The sequence below is a fragment of the Ictidomys tridecemlineatus genome, chromosome 3, assembly GCF_052094955.1.
Source record: "Ictidomys tridecemlineatus isolate mIctTri1 chromosome 3, mIctTri1.hap1, whole genome shotgun sequence".
Lineage (NCBI taxonomy): Eukaryota > Metazoa > Chordata > Mammalia > Rodentia > Sciuridae > Ictidomys > Ictidomys tridecemlineatus.
The window spans coordinates 146,513,007-146,525,121 of NC_135479.1; the positions used below are offsets into that span (position 1 = coordinate 146,513,007).

The 12,115-nt window shown below is 33.9% G+C and overlaps 1 protein-coding gene across 4 annotated transcripts in view; it reads left to right on the forward strand.

Annotated features, from left to right (window-relative positions):
• Positions 1–10,137, forward strand: part of Iqcb1 (IQ motif containing B1) — a 49,436-nt gene extending 39,299 nt beyond the window's left edge. For all 4 annotated transcript variants that reach the window (XM_005327651.5, XM_005327652.5, XM_078044137.1 and 1 more), the window contains 3 exons: positions 2,610–2,741; positions 8,643–8,799; positions 9,559–10,137. In XM_005327651.5, coding sequence (XP_005327708.2) covers positions 2,610–2,741; positions 8,643–8,799; positions 9,559–9,788 — 519 coding nt within the window. In that variant the 3' untranslated portion in view covers positions 9,789–10,137. The remainder of the gene's footprint in view (positions 1–2,609; positions 2,742–8,642; positions 8,800–9,558) is intronic.
• The last annotated feature ends 1,978 nt before the right edge of the window (positions 10,138–12,115 follow it).

Consider the following 12,115-nt stretch of genomic DNA (forward strand, 5'->3'; position numbering starts at 1 on the left):
TCCTGTTGGAGATGGTTTAGAACTGATGTAAAGGAAAGCATACATAAACACCTTTTAATAGTAGGAATTAAAAATTCATGAAACCAATTCAGGATGTTGTATAAAAGGGAAAAATAGAAATAAAATTTGTTAGAAATATTGAAAGTCATAAAGACCTAAGGGGGAAGTTAAGGAAACATCTTAGAAAGTGACACAAAAAGATTATTAGTCCAGGATGTTCAACATCCAGAAATTTACAGTCAAGAGCAGAAAAAACAGGAGAGGAAATTAATAACTTAAGATTTTACAAACTGAATATTATAACCTTTAGATTAAAAGGACCAACTAAATATCTAAGACAATGACAGAAACACACCTACATTTATTTTACATTACCCAGAAATATACTAGGATCGAATGGAGTTCTCAATAGCACATACTTAACCAAACACCAATTAAGGGCAGGACAAAGAATTTTTAATTTACTTTTATTATATTTTTTGAGATGGGTCTTGCTAAATTACTTAGACTGGCACCCAACTGGTGATCCTGCCACATCAGCCTCTCAGGTAGTTGCAATTACAGGCACATAGTACTGCCCCTGCCTTCCCAAAGATATTTATAAGCATCACAAAATCTCTGAAACAAAGGAGTAATCCAAGAAAGAAGATAGTGTGGAATCCAAGAAATGCAAAGGAACGGTGAAAGGAATAGCCAGTGGTGTATGGGGACAACAGGAAAACAGTTTTATGCCCCAAGAATAGACAGTCAAGTCAGAAAGTATGTCCAAGAAAATGTATTTGGCAGAATGCCTGATGTGTTGTAATGGCTTGACAGGGCAGAGTTCACATAACTGGTAGTAACTATATAGAAAATGAAGCACAAAAACAAAAGAGAAATTTTAATCCCAGAGTAAATGTGCAAGAAAGGAAAAATAATCATAATGTATGCTTCAAAAGTGAATAGCTTTTGTGTAGTAATAATGTGCAAATATTCAACATTGATTTAACTAAAATTTTGACATAATAATGTTGGATGGATGGGATATGGAAAGGATGTGGGAATATAAACAGTAAAAGGAATTTAAATCCGTATTTTACAATCTGAAAAAATAAAACAGAAAAGTAGATAGAGCTCACTATCAAAAGAAAAACCTGACAAAAGTTATTTCCTTTAGGATTGGGAACAGGGTAGGGCAGAGAATGGTTGTTCAGATAATAATTACTATAACATTGACACTTTAAACAATAGAATTATACCAACAAACTTTCTCTGGAAAGAGCCAGATAGGGAAATATTTTAGGCTTTGCTGGACATGCAGTCTTTGTAGCTACTAAACTCAACAGTTGTAGTACAAAGGCAGCCACAGACAATAGTAAACTAAGCGTAACTGTGTTCCAATACAACTTTATTTGCAGACATTGAATTTTGAATTGCACATAGTTTTACATGTCACAAAAGATTCTTTTCCTTTGAATTTTTTTAACCATAAAACATACAAAACCATTTTTAGCTTTCAGGCAATATCAAACCTGATAGCGGCAGGGCACAGTGGTGCACACCTATAATCTAGTGACTCAGGAGGCTGAGACAGGAGGACCACAAGTTCGAGGTCAGCCTAGGAAGTTAATGACATCTTGTCTTGAAATAAAACTAACTAAATAAAAAAAGATGGAGATGTAGTTCAGTGCAAAGTGCCCTTCGGTTTACAAAAAAAAAAAAACAAAAAAAACCTGGAAACAGACTGGATAAGTACTTCTTTAAAGAGTGTGAACTTGTAACTTTGATGAAAATAAAAACAACAAAGAAAAAAGTAAAGAAAGGTGGGAAGAAAGATTTTGTCTCAAATTATGCCTGTTACAAGATTTGTTTTCCTTTGATTTGTGGTGATGGAGATTCAACACAAGACCTCATGCATGCTGGGCAAACACTGTTCCACTAAGGTATATCTCCAGTTCTATTACAAGATTACTTATTTTACCAGGAGTCCATTCTGAAGGACATGAGAAATGACATTCAGACAATGCTTTTGTCCCCAGCCTCATACCTTACAATTTTATAAAATTTTCTCAATTACCATTTTCTATATTATTTCTTTGATGTTTACAATCCTGTAGGACATGTAGAATCAGGGTTCCTGTTTTCTATAGATATAGAACCTTTCATAGAGCTCATGTCACTTGTTCAGAATCATATAGTTAATAAGGAATTAGAATTGAGACTAAGTCAATATTTATTTACTTTTTTATCTCCATTGCTTACTACAAAAATGTTATCTGAATATACCCTTATAAAACTTTGAGAGCACTACAGAATATAAATGATCTTTGCCTTACAGTAGTGCACAAGTGATATGCATTCAGTAGAAATCAAACTATGGTGTTAGGTAGGTTAATGCATTTTTTACTTATAGTATTTTCAACTTAAACAGTGGGTTTTTTAGGACATAACCCCTCACATGTCATGAGCATCTGTAGAGTTAAAAAGTCACTGTCCTTCCTTACTCGGTCATAGTCTTGTCCCCCTCCTCATACACAGAGTTACCATTGTTACATTGGTGTTATTACTCTACAATGTAGGGAGAAGATACTAATAGGGGAGAAAAATAACAAACTTTTTTTTCTTCTCAGGTCCTTAAATTCCTAGCAAAGTGCCGCAAGAGAAAGAAACAACTTGCTCCTTGGCAAAGACTCCAGGAACTCACTGATGCACGTAGAGTTGAACTGAAGCAACAAGTGGATGATTATATCAGAAGACATTCAGTATGTAGGCTTCTATGCCATAATATCCATGTTAACACTATTCCATTGCATGGTATCTACCAGTAAAGCAGGGTTTGTATGATTCTGAACATTATTATTGATATAAGATGATTCATTGACTTTACCATAGTGTTAATGGATTTGTAGACTTTATTTATAGTAATATGGCCATAGAGGTATACTCAGTGGTAAAATGTACTTTGCTTCAAATCAGTTATATCTCTAATCATACCAACAAGACTACGTCATTTTTTTTACAATACTACAATAAAACTTTAGCTTTGTTGCATCTTCCAAAAACAGTATATGTAGCTGTCAGTATTCATTCCTATATATATGTGCTCAAACAAACATGAAAACTTAAATTTGCTAGATTGTTAATAGACCTTCAGGAGCTGATAAGATACAGCATTTGACTATCTACCTTTTATGATGTTATTACTATAATACTGCTAACACTTTTTTCCCCAACAGAAAGATCCATATCTTTTTTGACTTTCAGTGAACACAGTACTGCAAATCAAGTGTTATTTGCTTCCACCACTTTCTTCTCTCTTCTCTCATACCAAAATGCTTCTTGAATTTTACAGAGAAAATTGACAATTTATACATTTCAATCAATCAGAATTCTTATTTCTCTCATCTGAACCAACCATTCATAGTATCTTTTGGCACTGTTCACATTAATTTTGTTGTGATTGTGATATCATTGTGTTTTAATTCACTAGAATAGTCAACTAGTCTCCCTCCCTCCCTCCTTGCCTTTCTCACTCCTCCTTCCCACACACATAAACATATACTTCTAAAACCTAAAGATTCTAGGTAACTAATGTTAGAGGTTTGATGTGATATTTAAGTACTTCTGTCATTTACTCTTTCATTCTTCCGAAGCTCCCAGCCCCTCAAAAATATATATACAAATAGGAAGCAGAGTACAAATGTGTTAGTGACTAAGTGTGAATTTGATAACCACTGGAGCATAGAAATGATAAAAACTAATTTAGATAGCAGGGTTCAATCCAGAGAAATAACTAAGGCCTCCTGCTTATAGAGGCTTTAATGTTTATTATATAAATTTTTAATAAAGCATAACTGACTCTTATAATGTGTACTACATGGCAAATATTTTCAGGCCATTTAGCCTGTATGGTAGCTATTTATCTCTGTTGTTGTAGCATTAAAGCAGCCAAAGAATATATATAAATGAATAGGTGTGGTTATGCTTCAGTAAAATTTATTTTCAAAGGATATTAGCTTTAGTTTGCTGGACTTTTTTTTTTTTTTTTGGTTGATATACATGTGGTTTTGCTTCAGGTAAATATTGGTGTCATAGCAATTTTTACAGGAAGCTGAAGACGAAGGACTTGTAGGATGGGAGCAACAAATATTTTATATACCAAATAACATTTTTTGTTGGCCCAATTCTGTTCAGACCTCTTTGAAAGGATGAAAACAAACCTAATAACCCTATGATAAGGCCTTTGTTTTGAACAAAAATTATGGTAATTTTTAGTAGTGTCTATAAAGTCTAAAAATAAAATCAAGGAGGGGAGAAATAGATATATAAGGTTGAAAGGCTTTTATATATATAAAGTTGTATGTATCACTCAAAGGTGATTGAGAAATTAAAGAGGTATACTATGAATCCTAAATCAATATATATTTCAGTTGGTAGAGTGCTTGCCTCACATGCAAAAGACCCTGGGTTCAATCCCCAGCACCACCAAAAAGAAAACTAAATCAACCACTAAAATTAAACAGCAAAACAGCAAAAAAAAAAAAAAAAAAAAAAAGCTTAAGCTAATTAGCCTATAAAGGAAATTAAAATGAATCATAAGGGCTAGGGATATATCTCAGTTGGTGGAGTGCTTGCTTTGCATGCACAAGGCCCTGGGTCCAATCCCTAGCACCCAAAAAATAAATAAATAAATAAATAAATAAATAAATAAAACATACTTGATTAATCAAAGAATAGGCAGAAAAAAAGGAAGCATTAAAGAAAGTGATGGGACAAATAAAAAATATCAAAATGATAGATTTAATAATGACCATATTACAATAAATGTAAATGGTCCACCAATTAAAACACAAATATTTTCAGATTAAATTAAAAAGTAAAGCCTGAGTATAGAAACATATTTTAAATATGAAAATATAAAAAGAGAGAGCAAAGTATAATGGTGTAGGACTATTTTTAATGAAGAGAAAATTTAAAATTTCTAAATGTTTGTGTACCTAATGACAGTTTCAAACTACATGACACTAACATGAATGAACCTTTAAGAAATGCTAAATGAAATAATCCAGACACAAAAGGAACATTTCATTTATCTGAGTTAGAATAGTTAACTTGATAGAAGCAGAAAATTAAATCATAGTCTCCAGGAACTAGAAGTTAGAGAATCTAATCTAGAAATAAACTCATATATATAGCCAGTTGTTTCTTTACTTTTTCATTCTTCCAGAGTTAATGCAGTAGAGACACTAAAGCAATTATATATCTTAAAAAATTGAACTTGGATCCACACATCATACCATTTACAAAATTTAACTCAAAATGAATAACTTGAATGCAGAACCTAAAATTATAAAATTTCTTGGAGAAAAATTGTGACCTTAAGTTAGGCAGAGATTTCTTAAATACAATACCAGAAGCAAAAAGAAAAAAAAATGATAAATTGAGTATGTAAAAACTTAAAACTTCTGCTCTTCAGAAGACACTTAAGAGAATTAAAAAAGAGGACAGATTGGGAGAACATTTTTGCCAAGCAAATCCAGAATATAAAAAGGTCCTTTAATCCAGAATAGTGAAAGAACTTTCAGAACTCAACAATAAAGGCTAGGGTTATAGCTCAGTAGTAGAGGTTTAATCCTCAGAACCACATTAAAACAAATAAAATAAAGAATGTTTGGAGCATGATATTCCCTTTAAAAAAAAAAACCTCAACAATAAGAAAGTATATGACCAATTTTCTAAATTAGACAAAATTCAAACAGAAACTTCATCCAAAGAAAATACACAGGTAACAAATGAAAAGATGCATCATTAGTCATTAAAACAATAAAAAAAAGTGAAAGAGGCCAGACAAGTTAAAATGCATGCTATGTGATTTCCACTTATATAAATTTTTAAAATACGAACTACAGTTAGCAGAAAGTAAGTCCATGGTTGTGTGATATGGGAAGATGGGAAGGGTGTAGGTAAGGGAATATCAAGGAAATTTAGTGGTGATAAATATTTATTATCATCATGGTGATGGCTTCATAGACATAACATTTGTCAACACTTAATAAATTGTACCCTTTTAATATTTGCTAGTGATTATATGTCATTTTTATTGCAGTAAAGCTGCATATTTTTTAAAAAACAAATTTGACCTAAATGCTGTTGTTTTGTTTTGTTTTGTTTTTAACCCTTAAGGGATTAAGGGTTCTGAGCTTTTAAAGCACAATCAGACTGGCCATTAATAAAATATGACCAATGAGCCAGACACAGTGGTTCATGCCTGTATTCCCAGCTATTCAGGAGGCAGAGACAGGAGGATTGGAGGATTGTAAGTTCAAGGTCAGCCTGGATAACTAAGTAAGACGATATCTCAAAATAAAATTTTAAGAAGGTCTGGGAATGTAGCTTAGTGGTAGAGCATGTGTGAGGCTTTTGGTTTAACCCCCAGTACTGGGGGCGGGGGGGAAATTAAAAAATATGACCAATCTCTTAGGTTTTGGTCAATCATATTAACAACTCCTTCCTTAGCCAAAAAACAGAACAGAATTGCAGAGAGGTACAGAAGCACAACTGACAGTTCTTCTCTGTGAGCAGAGAATGAAAGGAGAAGCATTTTTCCTCTCCACCAAATATATCATAGGTTCTTGAGCTCTATAGAGTAGACTGATTTGCTTTTAACAGTTTTAATAATTTACTAATATAATTAGCTTTATAAAAATTACATACTCAAGCCATATGCACCACTCCCCAAATTCTAATTTAGTAAATTTGATACATAGCCTCATTATTCTATATTTTTAAATTTTTAAAATTTGTTTTAAATGTAAAAATCTGCAAAACACAATTTTCATCATATCTTAATATAAAGTCTTTAAGAACATTTATATTGTTGTATACTCATTATCACAATTCATCTTCAGAATGGTTTTCATCTTAGAGAACTGAACTCAAACTGTATCCATTAAACATGAACTCCCTTCCCTCTCCACCCAGCTTCTGAACCATCATTTAAAACCATTTTCTCTCTATGAGTTTGACTACTCTCCTGTAAGTACCACATAGGACTGGCTTCATAAAGCATCCATCTGTGCCTGATGTTTTTCACTTTGTATAATATCTTCAAGGTTAATTCATGTTATAGCTTGTAAGTCAGTTTCCTTATAAAGTCTGAATAGTATTCCATGGTATGTTTATAAGACTTTTTGTTTATCCATTAAATGATAGTACGATAGTACATAGGGTTCCAGTCTCTCCTCAATCTTGCCAGCATTTGCTCTGTTTTTATAATAGATAATAAGTGTAAAGTTTTATCTCATTGTGATTTAGATTTGCATTTCTTTAATGACTAATGATTTTGAGTATCTTTTCATTTAATGTGTTTATTAACCATTTATATATCTTTTCAGAAACGTCTGCCCATTTTTAAGTTATCAGATATATGATTATTTGCAATTATTTTATGCCATTCTGTGAGCCACCCTTTTACTTTGTCAGTAGTGTCTCGATATACAAAAGTTCTTCATTTTAATGAAGTCCTGTTTTTTAATTGTTGTTGCCTAGACGTTTGGTGCAAGAAATCATTGCCAAAACCTATATTGTGATGCTTCCCTTATGTTTTTTCCAAGTTTTACAGTTTTAGCTCTTACATTTAGATTTTTGATATCTACCTACTACCCCTCCACACCTGCTCATAACCTATATGTATCTGTGAGGGTATTGCTTGTAGGACCCTCATGGATATCAAAATTCTCAGATACTTAATTGGCATAGTATTTATTCCATGTAACCTATACACATCTTCTATATACTTTAAATCATCTCTAGATTGTTTATATTACCTAGTACAATGTAAATGCTAAATAAATTGTTGTTATGCTATATTATTCAGGAAATAGATGATCAAAAAAATTTTCTCACTAAAAATGCCATTATTTTCCTAATCACTTCATTATTGTAGTTGGTTAAATCAAATTTGTAGTTGATTTGGAGGGATGACTAATTCTGGTGCATACTCCCCCTGTCTTTTAAAACAAAGTGCTGCTTTGGCCATACTTTTATTTGCTTAAGATTATGTGGCTGAAAAGTAAGGTATTGACTAGAACAGGCTTACAGAGAAAGCTGTGGTGAAAAAGCTGTGGTGTCAGAAACTTTATCAGCTCTAAAGCTAAGATTATTTCCTCCTTATCCAAACTAATCACTTAAGTTTCCCTTAAATTAGCTGACTAACCAAAGGAATATGACCTTATAGCTAATTTGTGTCACTCATTCTGTGAAACCAGAAGCAGTTATAACATTATAACTTAGATATCTAAGTTTGAGAGTAGGAATGAGTCAGAAGTAAGATTGTATTTCAAATGGGGTCTAGAACTAAAGGAATTGTCCTCAGTCAGTGTCTTTACCATACCCTTCATAAATTTCACTACCATCTCTCAGTCTTATCTCTTCACCCATAATACCACATTATCTGCAGAAGTGATATATAGTATTACACCAAAAAGAAATTTTCCCACCTTCATTTTTATCTAAGTCTGTTTTGAAATCATTTAGTACTTACACAAGTAAACAGGAGTCATCCATGAGATACATACAGCTAAGTATTCTAGAACTCTTAGTCACTGAGCAAAACACAGTTAAATATCCTTCTTGTGACAAGTTTTTCTCTCTTGTTTTTCCAGGGTTCTCAGATATCAGGTGTGGCCAGCAGGGAGCTCCATGCCCAGGCTCAAGAACAACTACAGCACTACTTTATGGGTAGGACCCTGGAAGAAAGAGCTCAGCAGCACAGAGAAGCTCTTATGGCTCAAATCAGCACCAATATTGAACAGTTAATGAGTATGTGCCTTCCATTTTTGTTTCATAAAAGAAATAGCCTATGGCATCCAAAATCTTCACAAGAAAACCATTGTTAATAGTCTTTTAATCCAACTCCCATCCCCAGGAAATTTCTAGATCCTGTCAGCACACAGTGATTTCAAATGATGCAGCTTCTATAACTTCCTTCTTGTGGACTTCTCTCAGCCTTACTAACATATATGTCAGCTCAGACAAAATTATAAATTTCAAATATACTGAACCCTACTAGCCAGATTCTATGTAATCCCAAAAGCTTTTAGTCATTTTTGAAGATTACATAGTAATTTTATCATTCTTTTTAATTTTACTTATGTTTTGGTCCTGGAGATTGAACTCAGGGACACTAAACCACTGAGCCACATCCCCAGCCATTTTTTGTATTTTATTTAGAGATAGGGTCTCACTGAGTTGCTTAGTACCTTGCTTTTGCTGAGGCTAGTTTTGAATTCAAGATCCTCCTGCCTCAGTCTTCCAAGCTGCTGGAATTACAGGCATGGGCCACTAGGCTGGTTATTTTATCATTTTATAATGAAGTGTTTTCACAAAAGTTTCTGTGTTTAATGACTGTGTTTCTACCAGCTATAGCTGGAGCTGTTGGATACTAATATACCATCCAAAGTAACAGGTTCAGAATTCCTGTCCCCGCCTTTTGTAGCAGAGTTCCAGCTCTGTAGTTCAAGTTCCTACTTGTTTGCATAGGATGCTTCCACTGACCTGTTTATTTTCTGTTTACTACAGAGGCACCAAGTCTGAAGGAGGCAGAAGGGAAAGAACCTGAACTATTCCTAAGTAGATCCAGGCCTGTGGCAGCCAAGGCCAAGCAGGCCCATCTCACTACACTGAAACACATACAAGCACCCTGGTGGAAGAAGCTTGGAGAAGAACCAGGTGATGAGATTGATGTTCCAAAGGATGAGCTTAGTATAGAATTAGGAACATTATTCATTGGTGGAACCAAACCACCCTAGGGAGTTACCATGAAAATTGATACATTTTATATTTCAGGAAATTATATTACTTTTGCCTCTGGCATATGCTGTTAGACTAGAGCTATCCTAATGTGATTTTCCAGAGGTTTCTCTCCCAAGAAGACTTACAGACAGTAAGCAAAGAGTTATCATCTACCTCTTTTTCAATTCTCTTTTTCTTTTTTCTACACCCCTGTCTGTGGTCCCACATATGTATTTATGTGGCTTTCATTGTGAAACTAAACTCAGCATGGCATTATATTGTTGATTAAAATGTGAAATGTCTTTTGTTTCTGCTCTTTTACAATTAAATGTTTTTTTTTTTTCTAAATAAATATGTTCAACAGTTGTTCTGAAAAACTTGTCAGGATTATTTCAGCTTTTATGTTGTTATTTAGAATTATTGTTTTTAATCATCATCATCACCAGATGTATGTTCTTGGCCTTTATTAAAAGGTAAGGAAAATAAGTGGAAGACATTTCACTCTTCTATAAAGTAATGGTTGAACTCATTTTCCATTTTCTTACTTCTAAAAGGAACTATATATACACATACACATCCATTAGGAGTCTATGCAGAAAAAATTTCTCCAGATACAACTGTATTATTTTTATTAAATTATGACAACTCTAACTATTGCTTCCCTTTTCTCTCCTTGGAATCTCAGAGCTAAATATAATGTCTAATTTTCATTGCATTCCTAGATACCTATACAGTTATGGGCTCTAACTTAATCCCTGATTTATGTATTTACCTTTAATTATATTTTAATACCCAAAGTCATCTCAGATTGTGTTTGTAACAATACAGAATTTAAGGGGCTGGGGAGGTGGCTCAAGTGGTAGCGCACTCGCCTGGCATGTGTGCGGCCCGGGTTCGATCCTCAGCACCACATACAAACAAAGATGTTGTGTCTGCCAAAAACTAAAAAAATAAATATTAAAATTCTCTCTCTCTCTCTCTCTCTCTCTCTCTCTCTCTCTCTCTCTCTCTCTCTCTCTCAAAAGAAAAAAAAAACAATACAGAATTTCAGTTAAAACTGGAAACAAATCATGACTATCATAAAGAACCCAGAGGGTTCTCTTTGTGTAAATCAGTGAAAATACTAGAATTTTAGATGGGAAGACCAAATGTATAATGTCTATTTTCCCAAAATTCATTTTAGTAAAATTCCAGTCAAAATCCTAATGTACTTTATATTCATAGTTCGAAAAAATGTATATAATTCACCTATAAGAATAAACAAATGAGGGTTGGGGTTGTAGCTCAGTGGTAGAGCACTTGCCTAGCACTTGTGAGAAACTTGGGTTCGATCCTCAGCTTCACATTAAATACTAAATAAATAAATAAAAGTATTGTGTTCAACTAAAAATATTTAAAAAATAAAACGATGAAATTCTGGTTCTACTTAGAATGTAGAAAGCTAAATGAAAATGTTGCTCCCACCTTAATTTAAAAAAATGCCAGATGATCTACAACAAATTTTCTTGAACCCATCAATCAGATAGCTAAGGCCTCTAGCCAACCAAGTAAACCAATATGGAATTCAGCAGCTGTGAAATAAAGTATTTCATCTTTGATAGAGTGAAGGAAAAACAGGTGATTAGGTGAAGAAATCAACTAAAATTTAACAAATTCCTAAAGGCCAATGTGGGCTAGGATGTCCACTCAGAATACCTAGGATTCCCACAAAGAGAATTAGAACCAAATGCTCACAAGAAAGGCTAAGGGCAAGGCAGGAAGCCTGAAGAAACCTCCTTAGTGGCACAGGCAAACATGAGGTGATAGGCTGCTACAGGGTAACATAAAGCTACTCTCTCAAAGCTCCACCCACTTCTCCAGTCCTTTCTCTTAAAAGTCTTAACCTGCTAGAGCAGGAAAAGCAAGCTTTCTTACCTCCAAGAGTCAGACTAATTCCATTGTATGTGAGAAAGAATTGGGGAGGGATAGAAACAGGCACCCTAAAGACAATCAGAGTATTGCTGAAGACTGAGCAGAAACTAAAACACTTTACTGCTTCTCTGCCGGATGGCAGAGGTACATATACCCAACTCGCTAGCATTGGCTTGCTAGCATTGGCTCGCTAGCGTTGGCTCACAAACCACTCCTCCTAGTATACTGCCAGGCACCATATTAACTTGGTTGTGGCCCTCATCATCTCCCCCTTTTGTTTAATTTAAACAACAAGTATGAGGCTTAGGGACCCTGCCTGTTTTAGGTTGTCCAATACTACATATGGTCCTTACCCGTCATTGGATGGTTGACCTCAAATCGTCAGCCTCCTATCTTAGGTTGGTACCATTGTAATTGGATCTTACCCATCTTT